The 14,887-nt window shown below is 46.3% G+C and overlaps 1 protein-coding gene across 2 annotated transcripts in view; it reads right to left on the minus strand.

Annotated features, from left to right (window-relative positions):
• Nucleotides 1-14,597, minus strand: part of LOC118378954 (FH2 domain-containing protein 1-like) — a 39,890-nt gene extending 25,293 nt beyond the window's left edge. Inside the window, exons 1-3 of one of the 2 annotated variants that reach the window (XM_052515865.1) lie at nt 14,221-14,597; nt 7,135-8,309; nt 6,028-6,089 (exon numbers count right to left, since the gene is read on the minus strand). In XM_052515865.1, the coding sequence (XP_052371825.1) occupies nt 6,028-6,089; nt 7,135-7,608 (536 nt within the window). In that variant the 5' untranslated portion in view covers nt 7,609-8,309; nt 14,221-14,597. Of the gene's footprint in view, nt 1-6,027; nt 6,090-7,134; nt 8,310-14,116 lie in introns of both variants that reach the window. The other variant, XM_052515868.1, reaches the window with a different exon arrangement.
• Between the last annotated feature and the right edge of the window lie 290 nt (nt 14,598-14,887).

Genomic DNA, 14,887 nt, shown 5'->3' on the forward strand with positions numbered 1-14,887 from the left:
GGCTCTTCTGTCATTATAAAGGCTTTTAACTACATGTTCTGGCATATGTTGTTCATAGGAGAGGCTCTTCTGTCATTATAAAGGCTTTTAACTACATGTTCTGGCATATACATGTTCTGTCATCATAAAGGCTTTTAACTACATGTTCTGGCATATGTTGTTCATAGGAGAGGCTCTTCTGTCATTATAAAGGCTTTTAACTACATGTTCTGGCATATGTTGTTCATAGGAGAGGCTCTTCTGTCATTATAAAGGCTTTTAACTACATGTTCTGGCATATGTTGTTCATAGGAGAGGCTCTTCTGTCATTATAAAGGCTTTTAACTACATGTTCTGGCATATGTTGTTTAGAAAGAGAAAAGCGCTCTTCAATTAGGATTTGGCACAATTGAATCTCTGAACTCTGTGTACTGAACACGCATGACAACATACCTGCTCTGCAAGGAGCCATCGCCTCGTAGCTACCGTCATACCCACTAGTGTTGCCACAATACTAGAATCATTAGTTCAATACCAGATTTAGTAACATGATAGTCGATTCAAAAAGATTACACAGCAAAAAAATAATAATAATACATATTATTATACATATAAGTCACAGAATGGCACTATTATTATTATATATTATATATTATATATTATTATACATATAAGCACTATTATTATTATATATTATATATTATATATTATTATCAGTCACAGAATGGCACTATTATTATTATATATTATATATTATTATACAAGTCACAGAATGGCACTATTATTATTATATATTATATATTATATATTATTATACATATATCACAGAATGGTTATTATATATTATATATTATATATTATTATACATATAAGTCACAGAATGGCACTATTATTATTATATATTATATATTATATATTATTATACATATAAGTCACAGAATGGCACTTGATCCAGACAGATCTATTGAGTTTAATATTATTACATTATAATTGTTTTGATGTATGCATTAATGAATCAATTATACAGGCAATGTGAATGTTTTTTTTCTTCCAATCTAACCACATAACAACATAATGGTAATCATGTATTTGAATGGTACATCTCTATTGATAGACTGTGGTGAATCAAGATGTAACCTGGGCCTATTTGTAACCTAGGCCTATTCACAATACATATTATTCAATAAGTGTGCGCACATGCATCGAGTTATTCAGCTTGTTTTGGCTGATTGGTGGCTACAGATGTAAAACTGTTTACAGTACCTTCCATTGAGCACTCATTGTATTGTACTGATCAACATCATTTGCATTGACGAAGCAATCTCTTCTCTTTAAGACCCATGACGTCATTCACACACAAAGTCCATTTGATGCTCCATCAAAGTGGATGCGAACTGGGAGAGGCGGGGGAAACGAAGTGAATGAATAAACATTTTGGTGACAATATTTCCAGTTATGGTTTTATCACAAACAAGGTACTGGGGTAGTGAAATGATGTTGTCTTCAGCTGTAAGCTCAGCAAGAACAGTTAGCATACCAAGCTAGAAGCTATCGATATCTTCTGTAGTGTTCTAGCATGTACAAGACCTTGTTTCGTGAACAGTAATTAGCAGTTTTAACATTTCTACATGCCGTGTAGTTTTAATAAAGTGTGTTATCTTCTGTACAGCATGAGAGGGGAGATAACATGATACAGGCCAGACTCCCCGTGGTTCCTCAGGACAGAATGAGAGGGGAGCTAACATGATACAGGCCAGACTCCCCGTGGTTCCTCAGGACAGAATGAGAGGGGAGATAACATGATACAGGCCAGACTCCCCGTGGTTCCTCAGGACAGAATGAGAGGGGAGATAACATGATACAGGCCAGACTCCCGTGGTTCCTCAGAACAGAATGAGAGGGGAGATAACATGATACAGGCCAGACTCCCCGTGGTTCCTCAGGACAGAATGAGAGGGGAGCTAACATGATACAGGCCAGACTCCCCGTGGTTCCTCAGGACAGAATGAGAGGGGAGATAACATGATACAGGCCAGACTCCCCGTGGTTCCTCAGGACAGAATGAGAGGGGAGATAACATGATACATGCCAGACTTCCCGTGGTTCCTCAGGACAGAATGAGAGGGGAGATAACATGATACATGCCAGACTCCCCGTGGTTCCTCAGGACAGAATGAGAGGGGAGATAACATGATACATGCCAGACTCCCCGTGGTTCCTCAGGACAGAATGAGAGGGGAGATAACATGATACAGACCAGACTCCCAGTGGTTCGGGACAGTATGAGAGGGGAGATAACATGATACAGACCAGACTCCCAGTGGTTCCTCAGGACAGAATGAGGGAGATAACATGATACAGACCAGACTCCCAGTGGTTCAGGACAGTATGAGAGGGGAGATAACATGATACAGACCAGACTCCCCGTGGTTCCTCAGGACAGAATGAGAGGGGAGATAACATGATACATGCCAGACTCCCCGTGGTTCCTCAGGACAGAATGAGAGGGGAGATAACATGATACAGACCAGACTCCCAGTGGTTCGGGACAGTATGAGAGGGGAGATAACATGATACAGACCAGACTCCCAGTGGTTCCTCAGGACAGAATGAGAGGGGAGCTAACATGATACAGGCCAGACTCCCTGTGGTTCCTCAGGACAGAATGAGAGGGGAGATAACATGATACAGACCAGACTCCCAGTGGTTCAGGACAGAATGAGAGAGGAGATAACATGATGCAGACCAGACTCCCAGTGGTTCAGGACAGAATGAGAGAGGAGCTAACATGATGCAGACCAGACTCCCAGTGGTTCAGGACAGAATGAGAGGGGAGATAACATGATACAGACCAGACTCCCAGTGGTTCAGGACAGAATGAGAGGGGAGATAACATGATACAGACCAGACTCCCAGTGGTTCAGGACAGAATGAGAGGGGAGATAACATGATACAGACCAGACTACCAGTGGTTCAGGACAGAATGAGAGGGGAGATAACATGATACAGACCAGACTCCCAGTGGTTCAGGACAGAATGAGAGGGGAGATAACATGATACAGACCAGACTCCCAGTGGTTCAGGACAGAATGAGAGGGGAGATAACATGATACAGACCAGACTCCCAGTGGTTCAGGACAGTATGAGAGGGGAGATAACATGATACAGACCAGACTCCCAATGGTTCAGGACAGAATGAGAGGGGAGATAACATGATACAGACCAGACTCCCAGTGGTTCAGGACAGAATGAGAGGGGAGATAACATGATACAGACCAGACTCCCAGTGGTTCAGGACAGAATTAGAGGGGAGATAACATGATACAGACCAGACTCCCAGTGGTTCCTCAGGACAGAATGAGAGGGGAGATAACATGATGCAGACCAGACTCCCAGTGGTTCAGGACAGAATGAGAGGGGAGATAACATGATACAGACCAGACTCCCAGTGGTTCCTCAGGACAGAATGAGAGGGGAGATAACATGATGCAGACCAGACTCCCAGTGGTTCAGGACAGAATGAGAGGGGAGATAACATGATACAGACCAGACTCCCAGTGGTTCAGGACAGAATGAGAGGGGAGATAACATGATACAGACCAGACTCCCAGTGGTTCAGGACAGAATGAGAGGGGAGATAACATGATGCAGACCAGACTCCCAGTGGTTCAGGACAGAATGAGAGGGGAGATAACATGATGCAGACCAGACTCCCAGTGGTTCAGGACAGAATGAGAGGGGAGATAACATGATACAGACCAGACTCCCAGTGGTTCAGGACAGAATGAGAGAGGAGATAACATGATACAGACCAGACTCCCAGTGGTTCAGGACAGAATGAGAGGGGAGATAACATGATACAGACCAGACTCCCAGTGGTTCCTCAGGACCGAATGAGAGGGTAGATAACATGATACAGACCAGACTCCCAGTGGTTCAGGACAGAATGAGAGGGGAGCTAACATGATGCAGACCAGACTCCCAGTGAGTTCAGGACAGAATGAGAGAGGAGATAACATGATACAGACCAGACTCCCAGTGGTTCAGGACAGTATGAGAGGGAAGCTAACATGATACAGACCAGTCTCCCAGTGGTTCAGGACAGAATGAGAGGGGAGATAACATGATACAGATTAGACTCCCAGTGGTTCAGGACAGAATGAGAGGGGAGATAACATGATACAGACCAGACTACCAGTGGTTCAGGACAGAATGAGAGGGGAGATAACATGATACAGACCAGACTCCCAGTGGTTCAGGACAGAATGAGAGGGGAGATAACATGATGCAGACCAGACTCCCAGTGGTTCAGGACAGAATGAGAGGGGAGATAACATGATGCAGACCAGACTCCCAGTGGTTCAGGACAGAATGAGAGGGGAGATAACATGATACAGACCAGACTCCCAGTGGTTCAGGACAGAATGAGAGGGGAGATAACATGATGCAGACCAGACTCCCAGTGGTTCAGGACAGAATGAGAGGGGAGATAACATGATACAGACCAGACTCCCAGTGGTTCAGGACAGAATGAGAGGGGAGATAACATGATACAGACCAGACTCCCAGTGGTTCAGGACAGAATGAGAGGGGAGATAACATGATGCAGACCAGACTCCCAGTGGTTCAGGACAGTATGAGAGGGGAGATAACCTGATACAGACCAGACTCCCAGTGGTTCAGGACAGTATGAGAGGGGAGATAACATGATACAGACCAGACTCCCAGTGGTTCCTCAGGACCGAATGAGAGGGTAGATAACATGATACAGACCAGACTCCCAGTGGTTCAGGACAGAATGAGAGGGGAGCTAACATGATGCAGACCAGACTCCCAGTGAGTTCAGGACAGAATGAGAGAGGAGCTAACATGATACAGACCAGACTCCCAGTGGTTCAGGACAGTATGAGAGGGAAGCTAACATGATACAGACCAGTCTCCCAGTGGTTCAGGACAGAATGAGAGGGGAGATAACATGATACAGACCAGACTCCCAGTGGTTCAGGACAGAATTAGAGGGGAGATAACATGATACAGACCAGACTCCCAGTGGTTCAGGACAGAATTAGAGGGGAGATAACATGATACAGACGAGACTCCCAGTGGTTCAGGACAGAATGAGAGGGGAGATAACATGATGCAGACCAGACTCCCAGTGAGTTCAGGACAGAATGAGAGAGGAGCTAACATGATGCAGACCAGACTCCCAGTGAGTTCAGTGGTCCCTTGTGGCAGGCTAGAGCAATGAGGAAGTATAGACTGTGGAGAAGGCATGGTGCTCTCGAGCTATAGGGGACCATCGGCTGATAGACAGACTTGATCCTCTCCGTCGACGACACGAGACACATTTGACAAAAAAAAGAAAAAAAGCACACACGCACAGACACCAACCATATCTGCAGCATCAACAAAGAGACATTACTTCCAAACTGTCCACCGATCCACCTGACATCTAAACTCTCCCTAAATGTAAAGTGAAAACATCAAGGTATAGAAAAGCACAACTAGTTGTCTTCAAAGTCATTTCCAGAATCATAAACTACAGAGTAGAGGAAGAGGACTACCAGTGTGTCCCACATAGCCCCTTATGCCTGACTGCCTCTACTGGAGGGCAGCTCTCCTTGAAGGTCTGAGCAGGTGTCAACTTTGACCCCCTGGGTCACCATCTGACCCCCCACCCACCCTGCGCTCCCCTACAGTCCTGCTGCTAAGGCAGGATGCCATCTCCTAGGCACCTGTCACCTTCTTGACACCCATTGTCCCCTCATACTTCGACAACCCCCCCACCCCCCCACCTTCACACTTGCACACAGACACACTTCCCACTCCTTGACAAATGCTCATCCTCTATAGTGTGAAGGGTTGTTCCCCTGGGTGCTATCCTATCCCCTCCTTACAGACTCTAATAGCTTTTCTGATTCATGGTGTTGACCTCTGATACCAGAGCACCACGTACTCTAACCCTAACCCTATTTATTACAACAACAACAACAAACAACACAAAAATAAATGAAAGATTGTGCTGAGGAAATGGTAGTAGATCCTTACGTCTTAAACTGTCGTAGAAATATTCCAACATTCATACTGCGTTTGGAGTCCAGTAGTGAGACCTGCAAACACAGATGCAGAGAACATGTCAGATACTATCAAGGTGGAATAATAGTTGGTAGTCTACCTGTATATCAGTGGAGGCTGCTGAGGGGAGGACGGCTCATAATAATGGCTGGTACGGCGCGGATGGAAACCATGTGTTTGATATCGTTCCACTTATTCCACTCCAGTCATAGCTACAAGCCCGTCCTCCCCAATTAAGGTGCCACCAACCTCCTGTGTGGTATTTGCAGTATCTTTCTACAGTATCTCTTTCAACTTTACAGACAACACATTCCGTCAATATAAGCTACCTGGCAGTTTAAACTACACCTAGCCTCTGTGCCAGTCAGTGGCTGCCTCTAGCCAGCATGCTGTTGTCTTGGCACAGCAACAACATACCACTGCTGAATGGAGACAGACTGGCAGTAACTCATACTGCACTCCGATCCCATACCTTGTCTCTGGTGCTGTCTCTCCCATCCCTCTCCCCCACCCATCCCCAGCCCTCTCCCCACCCAGCCCCAGCCCTCTCCCCACCAATCCCTAGCCCCTCTCACCCTCTCCCCCACCAATCCCCACCCATCTCTCCCACCCATCTGCAGCCCTCTTATCCTCTCCCACCCATCTCCAGCCCTCTCATCCTCTCCCACCCATCTCCAGCCCTCTCATCCTCTCCCACCCATCTCCAGCCCTCTCATCCTCTCCCACCCATCTCCAGCCCTCTCATCCTCTCCCACCCATCTCCAGCCCTCTCATCCTCTCCCACCCATCTCCAGCCCTCTCATCCTCTCCCACCCATCTCCAGCCCTCTCATCCTCTCCCACCCATCTGCAGCCCTCTCATCCTCTCCCACCCATCTCCAGCCCTCTCATCCTCTCCCACCCATCTCCAGCCCTCTCATCCTCTCCCACCCATCTCCAGCCCTCTCATCCTCTCCCAACCATCTCCAGCCCTCTCATCCTCTCCCACCCATCTCCAGCCCTCTCATCCTCTCCCACCCATCTCCAGCCCTCTCATCCTCTCCCACCCATCTCCAGCCCTGTCCTCTCCTAACTATCTCACCTTATCTGTGGTGTTGTCCTGGGGTGAACTGCATCGCATCAGCACAGACCTGCGTCTCAAACTCCTGGCTCGGTCCTGAGGTTTACTGTCCTTCTGTCCAAACAGCTCATCCAGAGAGTGGAGGTCTATAGGGAACTCTTCCTCCTCCGTAGCCGCTCCACTCCAGACACTCTTCCTCCCCTCCACCTTCTCCTTAGGGATCTGCTCCCAGTTCAGTTTCCTCAGCCGGCTGCGATGGGCCGAGTCCATACGGGTCAGAGGAGAGGAGCAGGAGGTGGAGGGAGGTGGGGGCGGAGGAGGGGGCGGAGGAGGGGGCGGAGGAGGGGTTTGGGTTAGGGGAGCAGAGGTAAGGCCAGGAAGGGTGTCCATAGCTGTCACTTCCAAGACAAGGGGTGCAACACCGCGAGGGCTGGCGGGTGGCGTTCCATGAAAGGCACGGGACTCCTTGACGGACACGGTTAGGTTGATAAGCATAGAGGCTAGTTGGGAGTTAGGATAGGGCTCAACTAGAGTTTAGGACTGGTTGAGGAGCATAGAGGCTAGTTGGGAGTTAGGATAGGGCTCAACTAGAGTTTAGGACTGGTTGAGGAGCATAGAGGCTAGTTGGGAGTTAGGATAGGGCTCAACTAGAGTTTAGGACTGGTTGAGGAGCATAGAGGCTAGTTGGGAGTTAGGATAGGGCTCAACTAGGGTTTAGGACTGGTTGAGGAGTATAGAGGCTAGTTGGGAGTTAGGATAGGGCTCAACTAGGGTTTAGGACTGGTTGAGGAGTATAGAGGCTAGTTGGGAGTTAGGATAGGGCTCAACTAGGGTTTAGGACTGGTTAAGGAGCATTGTGGCTAGTTGGGAGTTAGGATAGGGCTCAACTAGGGTTTAGGACTGGTTGAGGACCATAGAGGCTAGTTGGGAGTTAGGATAGGGCTCAACTAGGGTTTAGGACTGGTTGAGGAGCATAGTTGCTAGTTGGGAGTTAGGATAGGGCTCAACTAGGGTTTAGGACTGGGACTGGTTGTGGACTAGCATTGCAGATAGCCAGTGTTCAACATAGATAGATGGATATTGAGATGTAAGGTATGGCGGCTAGTTAGGCTGTAGCTTTAATGTCTCTAATCAACCAAGGTGTGTCCTTTTCTCTATTTTCTTCTCACAGTGGTGCAAGTCTCAGTCTCTCCAATCTAGGAAAACAACAACACAGGGAAATCAACTCTCAGTTAAGTTCAGACATTGACATACATACCTAAGAATACCTCTCATGCCACATCTTGATTATGCTAATAGCAGTATAGGCCACGCTGGTATCAGACAATAATATAATAATAATAATAATATAATAATCCTTCTGGTCCTTCTGTGGCTCAGTTGGTAGAGCATGGCGCTTGTAACGCCAGGGTAGTGGGTTCTGATTCCCGGGACCACCCATACGTAGAATGTATGCACACATGACTGTAAGTCGCTTTGGATAAAAGCGTCAGCTAAATGGCATATATTATTATTATTATTATTAAAAGGTTGAGCCTCAGCCTACATCAACCGATGGCATTTGGAAACTATGTAACTTGTGTTGTGTATGGTGATTGACAAAACACATTTGCAAATAATAAAGTATTTCTTATCAGTCTGTATTTTTTATGAATAAAAAAGAAAAGAAAACTATACAAGGCGAAGACCGATATTTATGGTTTATATTTCAAATTCCAGTGTGCTGGCCCGAGAGCTACTAATACCGGCACCTGACTAGTCCTTTAATTAGCAGCATGGTTATGCCTGTTATATCTCTACAGCGGATCTAACTGGCTGTTACACTGCCTGGAATATATAACCTCCAGGTCGGTTACACTCTCCAGTTAGGTTACACTCTCCAGGTCGGTTACACTCTCCAGTTAGGTTACACTCTCCAGGTCGGTTACACTCTCCAGTTAGGTTACACTCTCCAGGTAGGTTACACTCTCCAGGTCGGTTACACTCTCCAGGTAGGTTACACTCTCCAGGTCGGTTACACTCTCCAGTTAGGTTACACTCTCCAGTTAGGTTACACTCTCCAGGTCGGTTACACTCTCCAGTTTGGTAACAGTTAGGTTACACTCTCCAGTTTGGTTACACTCTCCAGGTCGGTTACACTCTCCAGTTAGGTTAGACTCTCCAGGTCGGTTACACTCTCCAGTTTGGTAACAGTTAGGTTACACTCTCCAGTTTGGTTACACTCTCAGGTTAGGTTACACTCTCTAGGTCGGTTACACTCTCCAGTTAGGTTACACTCTCCAGGTCGGTTACACTCTCCAGTTAGGTTACACTCTCCAGGTCGGTTACACTCTCCAGTTAGGTTACACTCTCCAGTTAGGTTACACTCTCCAGGTCGGTTACACTCTCCAGTTTGGTAACAGTTAGGTTACACTCTCCAGTTTGGTTACACTCTCCAGGTCGGTTACACTCTCCAGTTAGGTTATACTCTCCAGGTCGGTTACACTCTCCAGTTTGGTAACAGTTAGGTTACACTCTCCAGTTTGGTTACACTCTCAGGTTAGGTTACACTCTCTAGGTCGGTTACACTCTCCAGGTCGGTTACACTCTCCAGTTTGGTAACAGTTAGGTTACACTCTCCAGTTTGGTTACACTCTCAGGTTAGGTTACACATTCCAGTTCGGTTACGCTATCCAGTTCGGTTACACTCTCCAGGTCGGTTACACTCTCCAGTTCGGTTACACTCTCCAGTTCGGTTACGCTCTCCAGTTCAGTTACACTCTCTAGGTCGGTTACACTCTCCAGTTAGGTTACACTCTCCAGTTCGGTTACGCTCTCCAGTTCGGTTACACTCTCGAGGTCGGTTGCACTCTCCAGTTAGGTTACACTCTCCAGGTCGGTTACAATTAGGTTACACTCTCCAGGTTGGTTATACTCTCCAGCTAGGTTACATTCTACATTTAGATTCCACTCTCCAGGTAGGTTACACTCTCCAGGTCGGTTACAATTAGGTTACACTCTCCAGGTTGGTTACACTCTCCAGCTAGGTTACATTCTACATTTAGATTCCACTCTCCAGGTAGGTTACACTCTCCAGGTCGGTTACAATTAGGTTACACTCTCCAGGTTGGTTACACTCTCCAGCTAGGTTACATTCTACATTTAGATTCCACTCTCCAGGTAAGTTACACTCTCCAGGTCGGTTACAATTAGGTTACACTCTCCAGGTCGGTTACAATTAGGTTACACTCTCCAGGTCGGTTACAATTAGGTTCCACTCTCCAGTTAGGTTACACTCTCCAGGTAGGTTACACTCTCCAGGTCGGTTACAATTAGGTTACACTCTCCAGTTTGGTAAAAGTTAGGTTACGCTCTCCAGTTTGGTTACACTCTCCATGCAGGTTACACTCTCCAGGTAGGTTACACTCTCCAGCTAGGTTACACTCTCCAGGTAGGTTACACTCTCCAGGTAGGTTACACTCTCCAGGTAGGTTACAATTAGGGTACACTCTCCAGTTAGGTTACACTCTCCAGTTAGGTTACAATTAGGGTACACTCTCCAGTTAGGTTACACTCTACATTTAGGTTACACTCTACATTTAGGTTCCACTCTCCAGGTAGGTTACACTCTCCAGGTAGGTTACACACTCCAGGTAGGTTACAATTAGGTGACACTCTCCAGGTAGGTTACACTCTCCAGGTAGGTTACAATTAGGTTACACTCTCCAGGTCAGTTACACTCTCCAGGTAGGTTACACTCTCCAGGTAGGTTACAATTAGGTTACACCCTCCAGGTCGGTTACACTCTCCAGGTTGGTTACACTCTCTAGTAGGTTACACTCTCCAGGTAGGTTACAATTAGGTTACACTCTCCAGGTAGGTTACACTCTCCAGCTAGGTTACACTCCAGATAGGTTACACTCTCCAGGTAGGTTACAATTAGGTTACACTCTCCAGGTAGGTTACACTCTCCAGCTAGGTTACACTCCAGATAGGTTACACTCTCCAGGTAGGTTACAATTAGGTTACACTCTCCAGGTCGGTTACACTCTCCAGGTCGGTTATAATTAGGTTACACTCTCCAGGTCGGTTACACTCTCTAGGTCGGTTACACTCTCCAGATAGGTTACACTCTCCAGGTAGGTTACAATTAGGTTACACTCTCCAGGTAGGTTACACTCTCCAGCTAGGTTACACTCTCCAGTAGGTTACACTCTCCAGGTCGGTTACAATTAGGTTACACTCTCCAGTTCGGTTACACTCTTCAGGTCGGTTACACTCTCCAGGTCGGTTACACTCTCCAGGTCGGTTATAATTAGGTTACACTCTCCAGGTCGGTTACACTCTCTAGGTCGGTTACACTCTCCAGATAGGTTACACTCTCCAGGTAGGTTACAATTAGGTTACACTCTCCAGGTCGGTTACCCTCTCCAGCTAGGTTACACTCTCCAGTAGGTTACACTCTCCAGGTCGGTTACAATTAGGTTACACTCTCCAGTTCGGTTACACTCTTCAGGTCGGTTACACTCTCTAGGTCGGTTACACTCTCCAGATAGGTTACACTCTCCAGGTAGGTTACAATTAGGTTACACTCTCCAGGTCGGTTACACTCTCCAGGTCGGTTACACTCTCCAGGTCGGTTACGCTCGCTCTCCAGGTCGGTTACGCTCGCTCTCCAGTTAGGTTACGCTCACTCTCCAGTTAGGTTACGCTCGCTCTCCAGTTAGGTTACGCTCTCCAGTTAGGTTACGCTCTCCAGGTAGGCTACAATTAGGTTACACTCTCCAGGTCGGTTACACTCTCCAGATAGGTTACACTCTCCAGGTAGGTTACAATTAGGTTACACTCTCCAGGTCGGTTACACTCTCCAGGTCGGAAATACTCTCCAGGTCAGTTACACTCTCCAGGTCAGTTACACTCTCCAGGTCGGTTACTCTCTCCAGGTCGGTTACACTCTCCAGTTCGGTTACACTCTCCAGTTCGGTTACACTCTCATAGGAAGTTCATGGTATTGGGGAAAGTACTGGGGGAGAGAGAGAGGGGGGGTTACAGTCTCCAGTTTGGTTACACTCTCCAGTTCGGTTACATTCTCCAAGTCGTTTACAATTAGGTTCCACTCTCCAGTTAGGTTACACTCTCCAGTTAGGTTACACTCTCCAGGTCGGTTACACTCTCCAGGTCGGTGACACTCTCCAGGTCGGTTACAATTAGGTTACACTCTCCAGTTTGGTAAAAGTTAGGTTACACTCTCCAGTTTGGTAAAAGTTATGTTATACTCTCCAGGTCGGTTCCACTCTCCAGGTCGGTTACACTCTCCAGTTTGGTAACAGTTATGTTACACTCTCCAGGTCGGTTCCACTCTCCAGGTCGGTTACAATTAGGTTACACTCTCCAGTTTGGTAAAAGTTAGGTTACACTCTCCAGTTTGGTAACAGTTATGTTACACTCTCCAGGTCGGTTCCACTCTCCAGGTCGGTTCCAATCTCCAGTTAGGTTCCACTCTCCAGTTAGGTTCCACTCTCCAGTTAGGTTCCACTCCAGGTCGGTTACACTCTCCAGGTTGGTTACAATTAGGTTCCACTCTCCAGTTAGGTTCCACTCTCCAGGTCGGTTACGCTCTCCAGGTCGGTTACAATTAGGTTCCACTCTCCAGTTAGGTTACACTCTCCAGGTCGGTTACACTCTCCAGGTCGGTTACACTCTCCAGGTCGGTTGCACTCTCCAGGTCGGTTGCACTCTCCAGTTTGGTAACAGTTAGGTTACACTCTCCAGTATGGTAACAGTTAGGTTACACTCTCCAGTATGGTAACAATTCGGTTACACTCTCCAGTTTGGTAACAGTTAGGTTACACTCTCCAGTTTGGTAACAATTAGGTTACACTCTCCAGTTAGGTTACACTCTCCAGTTCGGTTACAGTTCGGTTACACTCTCCAGTATGGTAACAATTCGGTTACACTCTCCAGTTTGGTAACAGTTAGGTTACACTCTCCAGTTTGGTAACAATTAGGTTACACTCTCCAGTTAGGTTACACTCTCCAGTATGGTAACAGTTAGGTTACACTCTCCAGTATGGTAACAATTCGGTTACACTCTCCAGTTTGGTAACAGTTAGGTTACACTCTCCAGTATGGTAACAATTCGGTTACACTCTCCAGTTTGGTAACAGTTAGGTTACACTCTCCAGTTTGGTAACAATTAGGTTACACTCTCCAGTTAGGTTACACTCTCCAGTTCGGTTACAGTTCGGTTACACTCTCATAGGAAGTTCACGGTGATGGGGAAAGTACTGGGGGAGAGAGAGGGGGGGGGGGGTGGGGGGGTTCACCCTGATGCGTGCCTCAAGTCCACACCTCCACAATGCCCTGCCTGTTGCATTTCCTTCTAATTATTGCAAATTTAGACATCCGAAGGAGAGAGGCGTATTGAAACAGATTATCATCTCTCTCAGACACACACGTTATAGAGTTAACGAAAATGTCCCTACATTTCTCGGGTATAATATTACTAGATTATGATTAGATAAGACACGTCCAGTCACGAATATTAAACAGACTCCAAAATGTAGCAATAAGCGTCACACACCCATTGGAAAGTTTAGACCGAACCTGCAATTACACAAATGAGTCATACATGTTTCAAGTGCATGTTCTATTTCATCTGATTGAAAATATAAAAATGAATCGATCATAAATGTCAACATGTGGGCCTCGTCATTTGGTATTCTTTGCATGGATGACAACACTGGGGCACTGAGGCGCTTGATCAATGCCAAGTTAGTTGTTCCACTTCGCACCGCAAAGCCTGGTGGTTTAAATCAAGGAGGAAAGAAGAGTAGCAAGCCTTAGGTTAGAGGACTGGTTTTCTGTGGACACGCCCAAAACAAACACGTCAAATTTAGCCTAAACGGTGTCAGTTCCCAAAATAGACTTTCATTTAAAACACTCAGCCACCTGGATGTTTTAAATTAAATCTCTGCACATGTTTTTTCTCAATGAAATGTAGGCTAAATGACTTTATAATTACCCTAGAATGCCTTGCAATTCCCCGGTTAATCGTAATCCTCTCATGGTTATTTCCAATTTTTTCCTGCAACAAAATCCCTAAAAACAAAACCATATGCTACTTACAGTGCGTTATGATGCGATATCCAACTTTACAAAGTTGTTGCCAAAAAGTATTTTACAAATCCTTATTTATTGTTGTAAACTTCAATGAAAAACGTATTGTTTTATTTCGTTCTCTGTTGCTTGCCTCCTCACTCAAGCCAATGCATTGTGCTGCTCCGCAGTTTCAAGTGTTCTCCCTCTGCTCCGCTCAATTTGCAGGAAAACTTTCCCAGCGCTGAAGGAACGCGCATGCCCGCCGCGACGTCCTTGATTTGCCCAGGGACACATTTATCTGGACGTTTTGGAACATTCAGATATAAATATGTTAAGTAGAACAAACATGCCACTCTGACATGTAGAATAAGGAATCACGTCGCCTCTATTCATGCATTTCTATCTGCAAGTTTTGACGACGTTTGGCCACTGAACGTGGTTCCTGATCTTTTTGCGTTGTTTCCGCCCAACTTTGCCATGTGATGGACAAACAGGTACTTCATTAACCATTCCAGTGGAGGCGACTGCACACCTGGGCACATTTATAATACCCTGGGCACATTTATAATACCCTGGGCACATTTATAATACCCTGGGCACATGTATAATACCCTGGGCACATTTATAATACCCTGGGCACATTTATAATACCCTAGGCACATTTATAATACCCTGGGCACATGTATAATACCCT

This window comes from Oncorhynchus keta, chromosome 4 (assembly GCF_023373465.1).
Source record: "Oncorhynchus keta strain PuntledgeMale-10-30-2019 chromosome 4, Oket_V2, whole genome shotgun sequence".
In the NCBI taxonomy this organism is placed as follows: domain Eukaryota; kingdom Metazoa; phylum Chordata; class Actinopteri; order Salmoniformes; family Salmonidae; genus Oncorhynchus; species Oncorhynchus keta.